General features: G+C 47.6%; 1 protein-coding gene across 3 annotated transcripts in view; it reads right to left on the minus strand.

The window, feature by feature from the left end:
- Positions 1-21,232, minus strand: part of WHRN (whirlin) — a 56,565-nt gene that overhangs the window by 20,701 nt on the left and 14,632 nt on the right. For all 3 annotated transcript variants that reach the window (XM_063174562.1, XM_063174561.1, XM_063174563.1), the window contains exons 2-3: positions 18,210-18,425; positions 6,658-6,783 (exon numbers count right to left, since the gene is read on the minus strand). In XM_063174562.1, the coding sequence (XP_063030632.1) occupies positions 6,658-6,783; positions 18,210-18,425 (342 nt within the window). The remainder of the gene's footprint in view (positions 1-6,657; positions 6,784-18,209; positions 18,426-21,232) is intronic.

Genomic DNA, 21,232 nt, shown 5'->3' on the forward strand with positions numbered 1-21,232 from the left:
CCTTTAGGATCATTGAGTCCAGATGCAGCAGAGCTCAGCTCCATGTTCAGCTCCATCCAAGGACCCTGCGTGGATTTGCCTCATTCTTCACCATAAAGTTCAATGGTTTGTGTTGGAAGTGACCTAAAACATCCCAGGAGTGTGAAGGGAGGGATCCAGGGGAAGGCAAATGACACAAATGACCCCAGCCATGGGGCTCCACAAATACCTCGGGTTCCCTTTGAGCTCTGTCAGCTTTAAATCCACTGTCAGAAAATTGCTGGCTGCCTATGCATTCTTTGCTTCTTTTCTGCCAGGGTCAGGATTAAATCACAAGATGATACTTCTTGTTCAGACTCAGATGTTTATTAGCTCTTATCTCTGTTACAGTCTCACAAACCATGAGTTCTACAGCACTTCACTCTAACACACTAAAAATGGAGCCATCTCTCTCTCTCTACAAGGCCTTTTAAGGATAAACTATCCAATTAAGAGATGACACCGAAATTATTTTTATTTTTAACCTAATAACCAACCACCCACTCGTGGCCTGCAATATGGACTTTTTAATCCAATTACACAAAACCACCCAAACCCATGGAGAAGAAGGTGGAAGAGAAGGAGGAGAAGGAGAATGTGAAGAAGAAGGTGAAGAACAAGGATCAGCCTTGGCCCTAAAATCTCCATCTTGCTTTATATATATTACTATATTCTAAACCCTTAAACTCTGAGTTTTCCACCCTGTGATATCACAAACTTCTGTTCAAACTCCTCACCCACAATCCCAGTTCTATCATTCCATTTCTGGAAGCTCCTCCATGGCCTCAGGTTAAATGCAGTGTTCTCCTGGGGGTCAGTGCCTGTCAGCACAGAAATCTGAAATTCTCAGTAACTGGGAATTATGCCACGGGCTGAAATGCCAAAAGAAACCTCCAACTCAGATGCACAAATATCTCCCAGGCCTTTCTGATCCATCAGGAGTCCCCTGGAGTGGATTTTGCTGCTCAAACAAGGAGCACAGAGTTCACTGCAGCACCAAAACAATAAAAATCCAAATTTGATTAGGCAGTTTTATTGCAATTATGAATCTTTAATGTTTTTCCATAGCAGGGATTAAATTTTCATTGTTTTTTTGGTTCAGGACAGTTACACGGGTTTAATAATCTTTAATTTCTCCTTTTAAGAGTGAACCAAGAGGAGCCTGGCACGCTCTTGTATCATCAGGGAGACCAGAGGGGCCCTGGATTTTTGCTAATTAACATAGATAATTATATTTTCCCTCCAAAGTCAAGGAAAATAGGAAAGTAACAAAAAATGTGCAGAGAAGCAAATGAACCATCGACTAAAACAAAAGATGACCCTGAGAAATGATTTGCTGTATTCACAGCTCCAAACTGGCACAGAATAAAAGAAATAATAATAAGACACACACACACACAAAAAAAGTTATAATAAAACAGAGGAAAATTATTGCCCTGGATATTTCAGGAACTCCTTTTCAGTTGTGCTCAGCTAATGGTGGGTGGATACCCAGGATGTGCTGAATGCTTGAACACCTCTGAAAATGTGGATTACTCTCATTTCCCAGGGAAAATTGAAGCCTGAAATGCAGGGGCTGAACACGACACGCAAAAGGTGACAGACCATGAGAAAAAGAGAGTTTGGAAATTACACCTTGATGACAGCCCTGGCTCCTTCTCCTTCTGGAGACAGTGGGGAAGGGGAGGTGCAGTCAAGAGAAACATGATGGGCTTCAGACAAGGGTTCTGAGCAGCAGAAATAATCAGAATTTGCTCAGAAAAATTCCCTTTAAAATAATCAGAGTTTGCTCTGAAAAATTCTCTTTAAAATAATCAGAGTTTGCTCTGAAGAATTCCCTTTAAAATAATCAGAGTTTGCTCTGAAAAATTCTCTTTAAAATAATCAGAAATTGCTCTAAAAAAGTCACTTTCTGATTAAAATAATCAGAATTTGCTCTGGGAGAAAGTCAATCACACAGACAGAAAAATAGGCAAGAGATTTTAAATGTGAGTTAAGGTTAAAAGACACCAAACTGAGCTGGGAATAACAGGGCCAAGGGGTTGATGCCAAATGGGTAGGCACTGGCACCAGTCCTGTTTAATGCCACTGAAGTGCCAGCAGAGAGGCTAAATGACACTGGAGATAGCACTAAAGTAGAAGGAGCCTCTCTGCAGCACAAATAATTACCAAAAGCCCTTAAGAAATTAAAGATATGGGCAGGAAAATGTATGGATCAATTTGGAATCGACCAAGTGAAGGCTCCCAGTAAATAAGGGAGTGCTCAACTTCTCCAGGAGGGAAATGGCTCAGGGCAGATGATCCATGTGGGAAGGGTCCGGGATAGACCTGTGGCATTCACATTCTCTGGAAAAATCCCTTCACCCAGGCTTTTTCTCCTGGGAAGCTGGGAAGCCTCAGAGAAAAGGAAAACAATTCTGATCTCATTTGCTTCTCCTGTGTTGTGCTCATGTGGAATGTGTTTGGAGATTGTTTACCCACAGGTGATTGTTCCATTGCATTCTGCTGGGAGTTGTTTTCACTCTTTGGCCAATCAGGGCCAAGCTGTGTCAGGGTTCTGGAGAGAGTCAGGAGTTTTCATTATTATCTTTTTAGCGTTCTGTAAGTATCCTTTCTGTATTCTTTAGTATAGTATAGCATTCTTTAATATAATATCGTATTATAAAGGAATAAATTAGCCTTGTGAGAACATGGAGTCAGATGCATCATTCCAGCCTTTGTTGGGACATTCCCAGCAAATCCAACACAGGACAGGGAATGGGAGGCCATGGCTGGCTGAAAATGGCTCCTTTCCCCAAACACTGCAGCCCAAAGAGGGGATGTGAGAGCCCAGGGAGGGAAGGGGCTCTCTGAGGTGACAGTGCCTGTTTGTGGCCACATTTCTCTTCCCAAAGAAAAGCAAGGCACAACCTCCAAGGATATTTTCTGGGAATCGTAGTGAGGAATCTCAGAGAAAGAAAAAACAATTCTTATCTCAATTGCTGCTCCTCTTGTTGAGCTCACGTGGAATGTATTCTGGGGATTGTTTACCTGAGGTGACCAATTGCATCCACGTGTGTGTGTGTCAGGACTGTCAGCAGACAGTCACAGCATTTAGTTGTGGTGCAGGTGTAGTTGTGGAGTTGGGGGTGCTTGTGCAGTTTCAGTTTAGATGTAGTGTAATAAAGTATAGAATAATATAGTAAAATAAAGTGATTAATTAGCCTTCTGATATCCATGGAGTCAGATGCATCACTCCTCCCTGCCAGGGGGGTTGCTTGCTTTTCCAATAGTTGTGGCACTGATTGGGGGAGGTTTTTGGTGGCCTCACAGCAGAGGAGATTTCTGTCCCCATCAAGGTGACACCACTGGAAAGACCAGGAGAAATGTCACATCTTGGGTACCACAACCACAACCTCCTGAGTGATTTTGTCATTTTGTAGCTCATGCCCAAACTCTGACAAGCCACGAGGTTTTTATCCCATCTTCTCTTTTTCTAGGACATTTGTCTGTGTGCAGACCTCAAAGATCACTGCAGCTTTCAAGGGGTGACTTTGGGATGAGGGGCTCAGGGGAATTTGCAGATGACACCAAACGTGTCCAGGGAAGGAATGGAGCAGGGGAAGGGTCTGGAGCTCCAGGAGAGGCTGAGGGAGCTGGGAAGGGGCTCAGGCTGGAGCAAAAGAGGCTCAGGGGGCCCTTGTGGCTCTGCACAGCTCCTGACAGGAGGGGACAGCCGGGGAAGAGGGAGAGGAGGAGAGGGGATGGACTCAGGCTGGGCCAGGGGGGCTCAGCTTGGATATTTCAGAAAAAATCTTCACCAAAAGGGTTGAAAGGACTCCAAAGTCCCCATCCCTTAAAAGATTTAAAAGCCATGTGGATGTGGAACATGGGGCAGTGCTGGCCTTGCAGTGCTGGAGGAATGGTTGGACACGATGATCTTGGATATCCTCAGCCTAAATTACTCTTTGTTCTATGACAGCCAGTGCTGAGGTAAAATCATTCAGCTCTTCCTATTTAGAGTCTCCCTTTCCCTCTCCTCTCATATCTGGATAAATATGGATCGTGATTTTCCCCCCAGCCCTCGTTCTGGGAACTCAATACTGAGTTGTTTGCTCAGAGCAAGCTCCCTGGAATCTGCCATTTCTGATCTAAAGGTCAAGGAGAGCAAACAAAAATGGCTTAAGGACAAAAAAGAACCCCAATCCTGACAAAACACAGCAGCAGGAAAAATGAGCAAGGAAGAAATGAGGGCCAGCAGGGCCAGGAACAGCATCAGGAGCTCAGCTCGTGCCAGCACCTCTGGGGACAGCAGGAAGGAGGCAGGAAGGACAAGAGGCTGAAAGCAAACAAGGCTGACTCACCCTCCTCCTCCTCTAACCCCCACTTCTCCACTCTCAGAACTTCCTTGGAGGCAGCAGATTCTCAACCATGCCCCAAGAACACACTGGCAGAAGTTTCATGAATGAATAAACATCGAGAAGGCCAAGGGCAAGCCCATGAATATTGAGTTATTGACTGAGTTTGGCTGCAGTTCTGCCTGCTGAGGGAGCAGGACAGCAGCACCTGAACCAGCACCAGCTCCTCTGGGACCCTCATCTCAGGGTCTTGGTCCTTGTTCCTGGAGCTGGGAAAAGTTTCTGGGCCTCAGAGAAAGTTCCTTAGTTTTGTCTGACTTTCAGTAGTTTTTGGTTGTCCTTCCATCAAAATTTAAGGGGAGTGTAAAACATTAATTATTTATTTTTGTTTTTATTTAAAGAGTCTGAAATTCTGATTTGGTGCAATAGATACAAGGAGGTAAAAATGAAATGTTTGACAACATTACAGATTGGTTTGGGTTAAAAGGGAGCTTAAAGCCCATCCAGTGCCATTCCTGCCATGGCAGGGACACCTTCCACTGTGCCAGGCTGTTCCAACCCCCATACAGCCTGGCCTTGGGCACTGCCAGGGATCCAGGGCCTGCCCACCCTGCCAGGGAAGGATTTCTGCCTTTTCTCTCATCTAAACATCACCTCAGAATCAGCTCCATTCTGGTAACAAACTCAGTGAAAACAGCAAAGCCCACAGAAGGATCCACTCCTGGGAAGCCAGCAGGAACCTTCCCATCCACCCAGCCAAGCTGTGTTGAGCACACATTGAGCAATCCCACAATATTTCCATTTCAGAGAGCAACAAATTACCTGGAAATCACATTTATCCACCAGTTCTTGCTTCCTTGTGGCATCACATCCCTTCCACCACCACCTGAAGCAGCAATCTATACCCCACCATGTCTAACAGCAGGACATAAAAAGCCTTTTTTTACCTCCAAACCCCCAGGCAGCACTGAATTTACAGCCTGTAGCATACACAAATCAGGGGGGGAAGCAGCTGTGAGCATCTGAAATCACACCAAGGCTGGCATCCAGCACAGCACGAGCCTGCTGGACACACAAATCACTGCCTGGAGAGCAGAGCAGTGAGGGGGGATCTCCAGAATCAACCAGCAGAGGCTCAGGTGTGCAAACAGCAGTGGCAGGACCTGGGGGGACAGGGCAGGGAACTGGAACTGCTCTGGGTGCTGAGTGTGGTTATTTGGTGGTGTTACAAGCAGGCATGGAGGGATTCAGACAGGAATTCTGCTCTTGGGACTGTCCCTGTGACATCTCCTCTGCTGAGCTCACTGCCAGGGGAATAATTTTATTCCTTTTGCATTCCTTTATGCAAAAGGAATAAAAGCAGAGATTCTCCCTGTACAGCAAACCCAGGGAACAGAAAAACCACCAAGGAAAACACTTTTATTTGTATTTTTGGGGCCTGAGGCAGTGAGGCATCCTTGAGCTTCAGGCCTGGAGGAATTGTTGTGTCTGAGCAAAATGTGGAGACAATTAATTAACACTTTATATGGAGTTTAGAGTTATGCACTAATGCAGGACAGGGTGTGAAAAATATAAAGGGTAAAATCTGAAGGCATCAGGTGAGAGGGACTTTCTGATGAGGAGCCTGTGGGAGAAGAGAGGACTGAGAGGGGACCCCACCAATCCATATTAACACCTCCAAGGGGTGTCAGAGGATGCTGCCAGAGGCTTTTTGTGACCGTGTTCACGGGGGTCTTATGTTGAGGGAAGAGATGAGGATCTGACTCCATGTTTTAGAAGGCTGATTTATTATTTTATGATATATATTACATTAAAATTATACTAAAAGAATAGAAGAAAAGGTTTCATCTGAAGGCTGGCTTTCTATAGAATAGGAAAGAATGAATAACAAAGGCAGCTGTCTCAGACTCTCTGTCTGATCCAGCTGACTGTGATTGGCCATTAATTAGAAACAACCACATGAGACCAATCCCAGATGCACCTGTTGCATTCCACAGCAGCAGATAATCAATGTTTACATTTTGTTCCTGAGGCCTTTCAGCTTCTCAGGAGGAAAAATTCCTAAGGAAAGGATTTTTCATAAAAGTTTGTCTGTGACAGCTTTTCAGTGACAGGATGAGGAGCAATAAATTAAAACACAACAAGTTCCACATCAACATGAGGAAGGAATTCTTTCCCTGAGTGTGGCAGAGCCCTGGAACAGCTGCCCAGGGATGAGGTGGGGTCTCCCTTTCTGGAGACATCCCAAACTCACCTGGACACGTTCCTGGTCACCTGCCACCCCCTCTGGGATCACTCTCACCTTCAAGCCAGTGCTCTCTGCCTCGGAGCCCTTGTCCACACCTGTGATGTAGATGCCCAGGGAATATTCTGCCCCTCCTCGGATCATGAGGCCCAGGGATTTCCCTTCGTTCAGGACCAGGTTCACCTGCAGGGAACAGGGACAGACATTGATGTGGTGTCCAAAGCAGGGGTGGGACACAGCCACAGAGCTGGGCTGGACAGCAGCTCCTGTGGGACTGAGGAGGCACTGGGAAACAGGAAGAAAAGCTCTGGGGGATGAGAGGTTCAGCTACATCACGTAGGGGCAGCACGTGGGGTGGATTGTCAGCCAGGATCTTTAATGGAAACTCTTCCCCCCCCAACCCAGGGAGGTGTGATGTGTTGGAATGGCTACCTAGAACAGAGGCTAGAGCAGATAAAGACAATAAAAAGTACTTATTAAAGGCCAGCTGCTTCACAGCAGTTTTCCACTCTCTCCTCTTAGAGGTTGTAAGAGACAGTCCAAAGTTCCCTTCATTTGCCTCATGATCATCACAAGGACCCTGAAGACCCCAACAACCCAAACTCGTGACTGTCTCCAGAGCCCTGACACAGCTTGGCCCTGATTGGCCAAAGAGTGAAAACAACTCCCAGCAGAATGCAATGGAACAATCACCTGTGGGTGAACAATCTCCAAACACATTCCACATGAGCACAACACAGGAGAAGCAAATGAGATAAGAATTTTCAGGGTCCCCCGGACAAAGGGAGGAAATGATGAATCTGACTCCATGTTCTTAGAAGGCTAATTTGTTATTTTATGTTCTATATTATATTAAAGAATGCTATACTAAAACTATACTAAAGAATGGAGGAAGGATACAGACAGAAGGTTTAACAAGATACTAATGAAAAACTCGTGACTCTCTCCAGAGTCCTGACACAGCTTGGCCCTGATCGGCCAAAGAGTGAAAACAACTCCCAGCAGAATGCAATGGAACAATCACCTGTGGGTGAACAATCTCCAAACACATTCCACATGAGCACAGCACAGGAGAAGCAAATGAGATCAGAATTGTTTTCCTTTTCTCTGAGGCTGCTCAGCTTCCCAGGAGAAGAACCCTGGGTGAAGGGATTTTTTCAGAGAATGTGAATGCCACAATCCCCCTCCACCCAGCCTGGAATGTCCCAGCTCCAGCCCTTTGCCATTCCCTGGGCAGAGCTGACTGTGCAGGGCCATTCCAGGCTCTCCCCACAGGACAAAGCCCACAGGGATAATCATGTGCCTGATTATCTCCAATTAACAACCCTTCCATAGATGCAGCACATCCTGCAGCAGCCACTTCATACCTCCCACAACCTGCCAGCAGCACCTGGGCAGATGTTCTCCCCACCAAATGCTGATTTACAAACCCAGCTTCCATCTGCCTTCATCCACCCTCTCCTCCTCACAGGGCCTGACAAGATCTGGGTGTTCAGGTGGGGATTTGAAGGGCAGAGCAATCCTGTGCTCAGCCCCCTCGAGGACTCTCCATTTAAATTGGCCTTTGTTCCCTCTCTGCACGACACTTTTAAAATGAATAACTCCAGGGTTATTTTTTTTTGCTCTGCTCCCAAGTTTTGAGTCACTTCTGGATAAAAGCAGACAGCAGGAATAAAAACAAATGAGAAAAGCCAAAATGTGTTTCACACTGATAGAAACAGCCAGAAACAAGCTGTTTGTGAAGGGCTTTTATATTTAAACCCTTTTACTGAAGTCAAACCAAAATCTTGAACATTTACCTGGATGGAAAAATAATTCCCAGCTTCAAGCCAGTAATTAATCCATCTTTCTAGAGGACACAGCATCACAGAGGGAATTCAGGCCAGCCTTAGAGTGGCTGGAATTGAAAACCCATTTTCTGTCTCGGTGACAGAAACACAGAAATCAGCAGCAGGACATAAATCCATCTAAGGCTCCAAATTCTGGATTTAGAGAAATGGATGCAAAGCTGGAATAAGAATTGTAAAACATCAACTACCTGTACCAGCATCCTTCTCTGAAAAACCTGATGTTCCCTGGTTTGTTTTTTTTTTCCCTGCTTTAAAGGGCAGAAAGTGCTGGAAACAGTTTTAGCACGGAAAGATTATAAAGGAATTACAGAGACCTTCATGCTCCAGGCTGGGGAGATGAGCTGGGCACTGAACCCACCCAAAGGAGCAGCTGCCTGTCACTTCCAAGGGCACTTTTGGTTTTCTCCTCACAGGGAAACCTTGCTCTGAACCACAGAACACTTGGCTGAGTGTTTTTGAAAATTAGGAAAAGATTCAACTTTACTGAAGTGCTGTTACAGGGAAATTTAGGATTTCCCTGCTGTAAGTTTTTCACCCCCCTGTGACTGTGCCTCTCAAAAAATCCCCCAGCATGGGAAAAAATACAAGTTAGGGAAATGCAGCAAGATGCCTGGAATCCCAGATCACACCAGAACAGACTGGGAATGGCAAAATTCCACCTGTAAGTCCCTGAATGACATTTCTGTGTGCTGGGGGTAGCTCCAGGAGGGGCAGCTCTGCAGGCTGACATTTCCATTTCCCTTCAACACTATCCTGGTAAGCTGAGAAGCTGTTCCCCCACCTTGGGAGAGCATCAGATGGAGTAAGAGATACCCCCTGTGCCTCTGCTCCTCAGGTGCTGCCACGTGAGCTGCTCTGTTTGGCCTGGCCAAAATGTGAGATCATTAATTAACACTTTATATGGAGTTTAGAATCATACACTAATGCAGAACAGGGCTTGAAAAATATAAAGGCTAAAATGTGAAGGCATCAGGTGAGAGGGACTTTCTGATGAGGAGCCTGTGGGAGAAGAGAGGACTGAGAGGATGTCACCAGTTCATATAAACACCTGCAAGGGGTGTCAGAGGATGGTTTGCCCTGCAGTGAGCAAACCTGTGCTTCCAGAGGCAGGAAAAGCATGGATACAGAAATCCTGGAGCCACCAAAACCAGCAAATCCAAGCTGTGTGTGCAAACCTGTGCTTCCAGAGGCAGGAAAAGCACAGATACAGAAATCCTGGAGCCACAGAAACCAGCAAATGCAAGCTGTGTGTGCAAACCTGTGCTTCAAGAGGCAGGAAAGGCAAGGAAACAGAAATATTGGAGCCCCAAACAGAAATCTTGGAGCCACAAAACCAGCAAATCTAGGATGTGTGTGAAAACCTGCACTTCTAGAGGCAGGAAAGGCACGGATACAGAAATCCTGGAGCCACAGAAACCACAAAATCCAAGCTGTGTGTGCAAACCTGTGCTTCAAGAGGCAGGAAAGGCAAGGAAACAGAAATATTGGAGCCATAAAACCAGCAAATCCAGGATGTGTGTGAAAACCTGCACTTCTAGAGGCAGGAAAGGCATGGATACAGAAATCCTGGAGCCACAAAAACCAGCAGACCTGAGCTGTGTGTGCAAACCTGTGCTTCCAGAGGCAGAAAAAGCAAGGAAACAGAAATATTTGAGCCAGAAACAGAAATCCTGGAGCCACAAAAACCAGAAAACCTGAGTTGTGTGTGCAAACCTGTGCATTTTCAGAGGCAGGAAAAGCACAGATACAGAAACCCTGGATCCACAAAACCCAGCAAACCCGAGCTGTGTGTGCAAACCTGGGCTTCCAAAGGCAGGAAAGGCACAGATACAGAAATCTTGGAGCCACAAAAACCAAAAAACCCAAGCTGTGTGTGCAAACCTGCACTTCCAGAGGCAGGAAAGGCACAGATACAGAAATCCTGGAGCCACAAAAACCAAAAAACCCAAGCTGTGTGTGCAAACCTGCTGGCAGCCCAGAAAGCTGGGCTGCTCAGGGCTCAACTGCATCTCTTAATCAGCTAATAGCTGCAGCAGGAGCTGCCAGGAACAGCAGGGCAGAGCAGGGAGCAGCCAGCTCAGGGACTCACTGCAGATTTTGGGAATGGCTGGGGAAGGGAGAGAGCTGGGCTCAGCCTGGGGAGGGAAGGTGAGGCCTTTGGGGCTACCTAAAACCAGAGGCCAGACAGAATTAAGGCAATAAAAAGCATTTCTATTTATTGAAAAGCCTTCAGGTACATTTAGGGCAGACAAACCCCCCCCAGGGCCTACACCCTGGATGTACAACCTACACCCTACAACCAATGGATGATGGTTTCACAGGTTTTCACACTTTTATAAGTTTGGGCCATTATTGGGGGTTAATCTGCCAATTACAGCTTCAGGTAATGAAGTCATTGACCCCAAGTTTGCTCCCCAAAACTCACTTTTGTTTCCATCTCTGGGGCCTGAGGCAGTGAGGTGTCCTTGATTGCCAGGCCTGGAGAGGAATTGTTGTGTCTGCCCCAAATGGGAAAGATGCAGCTCACACTGTGTGTGGAGTTTGGAGTTACACACTAAAGAACTGCAGGGTTACAAATGTATGGAATGTATTTGTATAGCTGGAATCCTAAGGGATCACAGGATAGGCTGATTGCCAGTATGAAGCAAAGGCTGAGCCACTCCATGCCAAGGGCTTGGGGACCACAGGGGACAATTTGCACTCTCCTTTCCAAGGGTCTGCAGTGATGGCACAGTTGGGGTGGTGACAGGAGGGGTGGCCCTGCCTGCTGGCTGTCACATTGTCACCCTCCTGCCAGCCTGGCCCCACAGCCCACACACAGCTCTGGGGTGACACTGTCACAGATGTCTTTTATGAAAAATCCTTTCCTTAGGATTTTTCCTCCTGAGAAGCTGAAAGGCCTCAGGAACAAAATGTAAACAATGGTTATCTGCTGCTGTGGAATGCAACAGGTGCATCTGGGATTGGTCTCATGTGGTTGTTTGTAATTAATGGCCAATCACAGTCAGCTGGCTCAGACAGAGAGCCCAGCCACAAGCCTTTGTTATCATTCTTTTCTATTCTTAGCTTAGCTGGCCTTCTGATGAAACCTTTTCTTCTACTCTTTTAGTATAGTTTTAATGTAATATATATCATAAAATAATAAATCAGCCTTCTGAAACATGGAGTCAGACTCATCTCTTCCCTCATCCTCAAACCCCTGTGAACACGGTCACAACACTGAAGCACGAGCCCAGCTGTGCCCAAGGAGGGAGCTTAACGTGAGACCAGGCTGATGTTCCCAGCTGTTCCCAGTGGTGATCCAGGGTCCCTCTGGGAGCCTCAGCACAGCATTGCCTAGGCCAAGCCCCTGTACCTGGGCTCTTCCCCTCAGGCTGGCACCCATGTGATTAACACTCCAGTGCCAAGGCTTGGCCCAGAGAGGGCATCTTGGTGCCATTTCCACTTTATGCTTCCACTCAACCCCCTGGCTGAAGCTCCCTCAGGGAGAGCTGAGATCACCCTGAGCTCCTAAAACCAGACTGTCCTGACACCATCCTAAACCAGGCAGCAAACACAGGCAGCTGTTCTGTGGGGGAAACTGAGGACATCCCAGATAAAATAATGGGTTGGGTTGGAAGAACCTTACATCCCATCCAGTGCCACCCCTGCCATGGCAGGGACACCTCCCACTGTCCCAGGCTGCTCCCAGCCCTGCCCAGCCTGGCCTTGGGCACTGCCAGGGATCCAGGGGCAGCCACAGCTGCTCTGGGCACCCTGTGCCAGGGCCTGCCCACCCTCACAGGGAAGGATTTCTCCCCAATATCCCATCATCCTTCAGCTTAAAGCCATTGCCTGTGCCCTGTCATTCCATGCCTTGTCCCCAGTCCCTCTCCAGCTCTCCTGGAGCCCCTTTAGGTCCTGGAGGCACAGTAACACTGAGGCAAGGCCATCCCCACCCTCTGCCAGGCATTGCACAGCACATCACTACCTTCCCTGTGCCATCCACAGCCCCAGGCACCTCCTGTGTGCATCACACAGAACCATTAGGAAGTCCAAGGTCACATTTTTAATTTCTGTTTCAAGGCTGAAACATCTGCCATCTCCTGTAGCAGGAAATGTAGGGGGGGGGTGGAAATAAAAATGCCATCATCAGTGAGGGACTTGCTCTGAGCTGATTGTGCACAGGATTGCTGCTGTCTGGCTTTATGGAATTACCTGTTGACAGATTCCAATTTGCCATTAGAAAAAGGCCTTTCAGGCAGGAATTAGCCTGCCCCAGTAAGGCTCAGCACACAGCTGGGTGGCTGAGGAGGTTCCAGCCATGCTGGCAGCAATTTCCAGGCCATTGCTGCTACCACACAACACAAACAACGCCTGGGGAGGCTGGCAGGGCTCATCCTCCTCCTGCTTCCCAAGGAAACCCCACAGTTTGTGTCTAGACATTGTGCACACAGCGAGGGTGGAGAGGCAGGGCTGCCTCACAGCCTTCAACTGAGTCCTGAGGGCCCCTGGGGGGTGCCAGGGCCACCAGAGCTGTGCCACTGTCACCCTGTGCCGAGGGCACGTCCCTAGTGTAGGGGATGGAACATAAGTAAATAAAGGAAGTATAGAAAGTAATCTTACCCCCTAAAGAGTTGCAGCTGAGCCAATTATTAAGGATTAGGAGCAGCCTGATGTTAACAGGCCACAGCTGCAGCCAGTAAGAAGAAGAGTGTTATAAAAGAGTGGGTTGGTTGGTTGAGGGGAACTGCAGTCAGTTGGCTGCTGTGAGCATAAGGAAGAGTCAGTGCCTTGAGGAGCTGCCTACGAGAAATATCAAGGAGGTATGAAACTCCAGCAATATAGAACCCTTGCAATGTAATGATAATAGAACTCTTGCTCTATAACGAGCCACACCAGGACTTGGGCTGCCACCCAATGTCCAGCACTGGGGACAGGGAGCAGCTCCCAGGGCTGGGGGTGACCCAGAGCACTGGGGCAGTGACCAAACCAGGTCCTGTGCCCATCCCAGCTCCATCTCCTGCTGAGCCCAGCGCTGCCTCCCCACAGGGCAGGGCTTGGTAAACACCAACATCAATTTTGGGTGCTGCTTCTGCTTAAAGTGATGCCTCAGGTTTAGCTTTTCTATTTTTCACATTCTGTGCTGCTTTAGTGGGTGGGTCTGGGCTTCATTGATCAGGGAATGCTGAGCCCTGTGCACAGAGCAGGGAGACAAAACAATTCCTGCTCCAGCTGGGCACCAAGGACAAATGATCCAAATCTCAGCCCAAGAGCACAAACACCGTGGGCTGGAGAGAGAAAAACAAGCAGGGTGGGACTGCCTGGGCTAAAGCTGGAATGGGACAACGAACTGCAAGGTGCAAATGGAGCAGAACTGATCACAGGGACAGACCCCGTGCCTGGTTGTGCATTTTGGGGCCATTTTGGTTCATCTTGGGTGCAGCCCTGGCTGGGCTCTTGTGCTGCCCAATGTGGATCCATGGAGGAGATGCTTTCCATAAATCCCTGCTTTATTCTTTAACTCTGTCCAGTCTCTGCTCTAGGGCAGACTGCACAAGGCATCACAAGTGCCTGAAATAACCAAGAGGTGGAAGTGCTGCCCTCAGGGTGGGCTGGGCTGTGACAAAAATGGAATTTTTGGGTAAATCTGCTGGGATAGGACTACAGAATGCCCGAGGCAGAGGAAGACTCCTGGAAACATGGAAGGGCAGGCTTGATGTGGCTCAGGACAATCTGATGAAGCTGAAGATGCCCCTTCTCACTGCAGGGGCTGGATTAGATGGGATTGAAAGGAACTTTCCAACCCAAACCATTCCCTGCCTTTAATCCCCAGGACACTGTGCACCAGTGGCTCCCTGTTGCAGACATCTTTTATGAAAAATCCTTTCCTTAGGTTTTTTCCTCCTGAGAAGCTGGGAGGCCTTGGGAACAAAATGTAAACATTGATTATCTGCTGCTGTGGAATGCAACAGGTGCATCTGGGATTGGTCTCATGTGGTTGTTTCTAATTAATGGCCAATCACAGTCAGCTACCTTGGACTCTCTGGCTGAGCCACAAACCTTTGTTATCATTCCTTCTTTGCTATTCTATTCTTATCTAGCCTTCTGATGAAACCTCTTCTTCTATTTTTTTTAGTATAGCATAAATGTAATATATATAATAATAAATAAGCCTTCTGAAACATGGAGTCAGATCTTCATCTCTTCCCTCATCCTCAGACCCCTGTGAACACCATCGCAGCTCCCATCCCACATTCGTCTCACACAACTCAACCACCCCCCACCAGCCTGGATATCCCTCAAGCTGTAAACAAAACCAAACCCAGCAAGGTCAGAGCAAGCAAACAGTGAGAGACGTGGGGAGCTGGCTCATTCCCACTGCAAATGTCATTACAGACTAATAGAGAGAAACCCTTCCTTCCCTCTCCTGCATCTCTTATCCTTCATGCTCAACTAGGCACCAGCAGTGTCTCAAACATTCAAACCACACATTATTGGCACTGATATTTTATTTTTTTAATAATAATTACTGCTACTTTTGGCTCCAGAAGTGCCTGAAGCTGAGGAGATGTTCTCGCTCCCTTTATTATGTTTTCTTTCTTCTGCTGCACCAAAAGCTTGCAGGAATAAGCAGCTCCCCTGGCAATAAGCACATTAAGGCACCAATTCAGCTGATGGAATGGTGCTTCTCAGAGAACTCCCAGCACTGCCAGAGTGCTCTGCACACTTCATCTTCCTCCAGCTCAGCAGCACCTCTGAGTTCTCACTATCTGAGGCTTTCCAAAGTGCTTTTAATGAAATAAGCTGTCAATCCCACAAGTCCATCAATGACAATTCACAGCACAAATGGCTCTTGCTGCTGCTGTGACAAATCCAGAGGACTCTAAGCCTGGGCAGGCAATAAAAATCCGAGTGCTCTGGAGCAGAGGGTGAGCATGGGAAGCAGTTCCCAGCTTTTCAGCAGGCTGTGACATCCTGGGGTGGGCTGGGGCTGTCACCTGCTGCTCTGTCTGGCCTGGCTCCAGCAGCATTTCAATATTGCAAACCCTTCCTTTCACACTTCCTGACCACTGGAGACTCCCCCTGGGGGCACAGGGCTCTGATGAGACATGAACTCACCAATCACAACAGGAAAATGCTAAATTTGGGAAATCCAGCACCTGTCCCACACAGCATAGCCATGGAAAACAAGGATCTCTAGATCCCAGAGCTCTGCACTATTGCAAACTCACAGCAGCGAGACTGTTTTACTGATAAGAAAGAATAAACACCTGAGTCCCAACATGAATTCTTGTCTCAAGTGCCTTCAATCCTGCCTCAGAAAAACCACAACTGGTACCCCACAGGCAGGGGACCCCCAGCTCCAGGTGTCTGAGCCTTTCACACCCACACCCAGCCAGGACTGAAGGAGGGATGTGCACAGAAACAACCCCCCAGAGCTGCTGCTGCTCTGCCAAGGTGACACTGGGTGGCAGGGGTGGGGACAGAGCCAGCAGAACCTGCTTTCCTCCTCTCCTTAAAATAAAAATAATAGGCCCTTCTCCCTTGCAGCCCACATGAATATTTCATCAGCAAACTGCCTCACCCTGGATTAGATTTTTCTGCCCCTCTGGCTGATATGGGAAGGTCACAGAGCCTTGCAGGAGCTGAGGACATTTTGGGCACAGACAGAGTGATATCAGGATAAAAGGATAGAAATAACCAAGGCTTCAAGCAATTCTGTGTCTCTGGGAAGGCAGTGCTGACTCCTGATATTCCATGGGGGCAATGAGGGAACATTATTAGAAACATATTACATGTGGTGGAAACAGCACGTCCTGCTTGTATAGGATGTGGTTCCCTGTCCGTCTGTCCCTCTGTCCGTCTGTCCCTCCCTCCATGGGCACCTGAGCACTGTGACTCTGCAGCGACAGCTCTGCAGGCCTGGCTGGCCCTGGGAAGTGTGAGGGAGAGGAGACATCAAATCCCTGAGATCAAATATTGCAGCCTGTGCTGGCTTCCCTTACACCAAGGGCTGCTAAAGGAGGGCAGCTCCCAGCCAGGGAGCAGGGCTGGAAATTCCATGTGCTGATGGTTTCATTCTGTCAGAGCCCAGCACTGGCCACACTGCCCTGGTGTCACTACAGAAGCCATTCCCTGTCACAGACATCTTTTATGAAAAATCCTTTCCTTAGGATTTTTCCTCCTGAGAAGCTGGGAGGCCTCAGGAACAAAATGTAAACATTGATTATCTGCTGCTGTGGAATGCAACAGGTGCAGCTGTGATTGGTCTCATGTGGTTGTTTCTAATTAATGGCCAATCACAGTCACCTGGCTCGGACTCTCTGGCCTAGACACAAGCTTTTGTTATCATTGTATTCTTTTTCTATACTTAGCTAGCCTTCTGATGAAATCCTTTCTTGTATTCTTTTAGTATCGTTTTAATATAATATATATGATAAAATAATAAATCAAGCCTTCTGAAACATGGAGTCAGATGCTCGTCTCTTCCCTCATCCAAGAACCCCTGTGAACACCATCACAGATGTGTTTAAAAAAAGACTGGACATGGCTCTTGGTACTATAGTCTGGTTGAGGTGTTAGGGCATAGGTTGGACTCCATGATTTTGGAGGTCTCTTCCAACCTCATTATTCTGTGACACAGGAGAGCCAGCCCAGTGCAGGATGACACAGGTGACAAGCCCAGGGGTGTGGTATTCACACGGCCTCTGAACAGAGGGAAGCTGGGAGACAAGCAGAGAAGAAGGAAAACACAATTCTTATCTTGCTTGCTGTGCCTGTATTGTGCCAAAGCAGAATGCAATATGGAGACTGTTTAGCCACACTGAGGATGTTTGGTTCCATTGGCCTGTCAGGGCCAGGTGTGTGTGGGACTGTCATGGGACAGTGAGGAGAGAATCAGAGATGATGAGTGCAGGGTGAGCAGCTGTGAGCAAGGGTGAGTGCAGGGCAATTCAGTTTAGATACAATGTACATAGTACAGTATAATAAAGTGATTAATTAGCCTTCTAATATCCATGGAGTCAGATGCATCATTCTCTCTCCCCTTTGTGGGAACCCAGAACATCCCTCTGGCTGTCCAGGATGGCCAACACCCCTGCCAGGGGGCTCAGAGACCCTGGCACAGAGCCCAAAACACCTGTGGGTTTGATTATGACCCGTGGAGCAAATTACCAACCTTAGATGAAGATCAGCAAGCCACAACAGTTTAAGTAGAATAGTAGTGAAGTTATCACAGAATGGAAAAGTAGATTTTGGGGTTTCTGGTATGGGGGTTCAGGAGGCAAGATGGAGGGAACATGGTGTGTCCAGACTTTCTCCTTCTTCTTCTTGGCCTCCATCTTCTGCTGTGATGGTGGCACTTTGGGATTGGTTTAGAGTAGAAGCTCACTGTCTAACACAGGTGATAGGTGTTGGAAAGTAATTGTAAACATTGTACATGTAGTTTTTAGTATAAAGACATAACACTGCCCTGGGGGCAGGCAGAGCGCCTGGAACTGTCCTGCCGGATGGACCTCAGCAGGACAGGAGAAAATTTTTATAGACAAGGAACAAAAACAACCTTGAGATGGAGAACTGAAGAGTTCCGGCTCATTCTTCAAGTGCTCAGGCTGGGAAAAGAGACTTTTAACAATCTCAGGGTCACAGAGAACCGAAAAGCTCCCAAGACCCCTTAATCAGTGTCACCTTTGATTTAAAATACAGGGGCACAAAGAGAGCTGGCAGCTGCATGGGAGGAGCCCCCCAGGGCTGTGTGTGACCCCCCCCTTTGCTCACCTTCTTCTCATCCCCCTCCTGCAGCAGCTGCAGGTGGCTCCTCTTCTCGCTGTCCCTGCGCAGGGAGCTGTGCTGGTGGTGGGGCAGCCCCGAGGGGGGGGACACGCTGCGGCCCTGCGGGTCCACCCACGTGTAGATGTGGTTGGTGACATAGCCCCCGGGGATGCGCCCCACCGAGTGCACCGACAGGTTCAGCTTCTTGCAGCCCTTCAGCACCTGCAAGGCAAGCCAAGGACAACGCGTCAGTGTGCCACCACGGTACCTTCTGAAAAATCCCCTCGCCGGGATGGTTCTCCTGAGAAGCTGAGAAGCCTCAGAAAAGAAATGTAAATAGTAATTATCTGATTGCTTGAAACGTGCTCCCAACAGGGGCATCCTTGGTTTCATGTGAATTGCTTTTAATTAATGGCCAATCCCAGTCCAGCTGTGTCAAGCCAAGGACAAGGGGTTAGTGTGTCACCATCATATTTCCTGACAAATCCCTTCCCCAGGATTTCTCTCCTGACAAGCCTCTGAAAAGAAATGTAAACAATAATTATTTGATTGCTTGGATTGTGGTCTGGAGGTTGCTTGCCAACAGGTGCATCTTTGGTTTCATGTGAATTGTTTTAAATTAATGGCCAATCCCAGTCCAGATGTGTCAAGCCAAGGACAAGGAGCTAAAGTGTCACCATGATATTTTTGACAAATCCCTTCCCCAGGACTTCTCTCCTGAGAAGCCTCAGAAAAGAAATGTAAACAATAACTATTTGATTGCTTGGATTGTGGTCTGGAGGTTATTATTTTATTATTATTTGATTGCTTGGATTGTGGTCTGGAGTTTGCTTACCAACAGGTGAATGTTTGACTGGTTCATGTGAATTGTTTTTAATGAATGGCCAATCCCAGTCTAGCTGTGTCAAGCCAAGGACAAGGGGTTAATGTGTCATCATGATATTTTCTGAAAAATCCCTTCACCAGGATCTTTCTCCTGAGAAGCCTCAGAAAAAAATGTAAACAATAATTATTTGATTGCTTGGATTGTGGTCTGGAGGTTGCTTCCCAACAGGGGCACCTTTGATTGATTCCATGTGAATTGTTTTTAATTATTGACCAATCCCAGTCCAGCTGTGTCAAGCCAAGGACAAGGGGTTAATGTGTCACCATGATTATTTCCGGACAAATCCCTTCTCCAAGATTTTTAAACTGAGAAGCCTCAGAAAAGAAATGTAAACAATAATTATTTGATTGCTTGGATTGTGGTCTGGTTGCTTCCCAACAGGTGCATCTTTGATTGATTCCATGTGAATTGTTTTTAATTAATGACCAGTCCTAGTCATTAATGTCTGGGACATGTGTCACCATGGTATCTTCTAAAAAATATCTTCTAATAAATAGAAGTTCTTTGGTTCCATGTGAATTGTTTTTAATGAATGGCCAATCCCAGTCCAGCTGTGTCAAGCCAAGGACAAGGGGTTAATGTGTCACCATGACATTTTCTGAGAAATCCTTTCCCCAGGATGGTTCTCCTGCATAAAAAGCTGGGATTTTTCTGTTCTCTCCTGGCTGCAGCAGAGTGAAGGCAAAGCTGCTGTTGAGAAAACACAGGGAAAAGCTTTTCCATCAGCCAGGAAAGAGCAGAGTGGAGCAGAATGGGGAGGTGAGGTGGGCAGAGCCACGGCCAGGATGGGCTGAACCTGGGTCTTTTTTGCCACAGAGACAGGTTCACTCCATAATAGCTGCTCGTAAGTAGCTCGCTTGGGTTTTGGGATGGCAAACTTAAATTCATTTTGCTTGGTTTTTCTTGCTAGACCATGATGCAAAAGGTACAAGGGCTGATCTTTGCTGTTTATAGCTTATTTTTCATTATTATTTCATCTTTCCTTTATGGTACGTAGTCTCTATCGTGTAACAGCTCTGGAGAGGAGTCAGAGCAGGACAGGGGGCAGTGCTGGAGCAGAGCAGCACTCACCCTTGTCCCAAGTCCTCTCCAGCCCCCTCACTTCACCTTCCCCTAATGCAGGAGCCCCTTTAGGCACTGGAAAGTGCTCCAAGGTCCCCCTGGAGCCTTCTGAGTGACTGTGCTGGCAGCAGACAAAACCAGTGTGGGCAAAGGCTCAGCTCAGCCCCAGCCTGGAGAAGCTCCTGGTGCCTGCAGGGAACATGCACAGCACTCCCAGAAATTCAGCCACTGAGCTACCAGCTGCCTGTCCCAGCACAAGCAGTCAATTAATGAAGGAATAATTACTCAACACATCCTCACACTTAAACCAGCATGCACAGAGATGGCCTTGGGGGCCACAGGAGGTGATTAGCTGCTCTGCCCCTCCAGCTTCCACTGTGAGGAGCTGACACAGAAACTTCAATTAGCTCAGAGGAGTTCTCCCTGGGGACAGCTGTAAGTGCTGATCCCTCCAGAGGCCTCAGGGACACCAGCACTGCATATCTGCTCTCAGAAACATCATTTTGATGAGCTGCCCTGCAAGCTCTGCTGTCCCTGCTGAGCAAAGCCTGTGCCTGGGAAGGACTAAAAGCAGCAGCTCCTCAGGAAAGGGTAAATGGTCAGGATTAGGGCTGGCTGCATCCCAGGCCTGAACTGGCAGCACTGCTGCTCCTCCCTGCCAGAGCACAGAGACTCCAGCTCAGAGCCCAGCTCAGCATCTCCATCCCACACTGCAAACCTGGCTGCAGACCTGTCACATGCCCCAAGGTCACCATGTGCCACAAGGACTGCCAAACCAGTGGGGACACCCACAGAGCATTGGCCCCCCTGGCTGCTCTGTGACGGTGGTCACAGGGGTTTTCAGGTGAGGGAAGAGATGAGAATGTTGACTCCATGTTTCAGAAGGCTGACTTATTATTTTATGATATATATTACATTAAAACTATACTAAAAAGAATAGAAGGAAAAGTTTCATCTCAGAAGGCTAGCTAAGAATAGAATGGAATGAATAATAAAGGTTTGTATCTCGAACAGAGTGTTCAAGCTAACTGGACTGTGATTGGCCATTAATTAGAAACAGCCACATGAGACCAATCACAGA

This window comes from Melospiza melodia, chromosome 22 (genome assembly GCF_035770615.1).
Source record: "Melospiza melodia melodia isolate bMelMel2 chromosome 22, bMelMel2.pri, whole genome shotgun sequence".
Taxonomy (NCBI): domain Eukaryota; kingdom Metazoa; phylum Chordata; class Aves; order Passeriformes; family Passerellidae; genus Melospiza; species Melospiza melodia.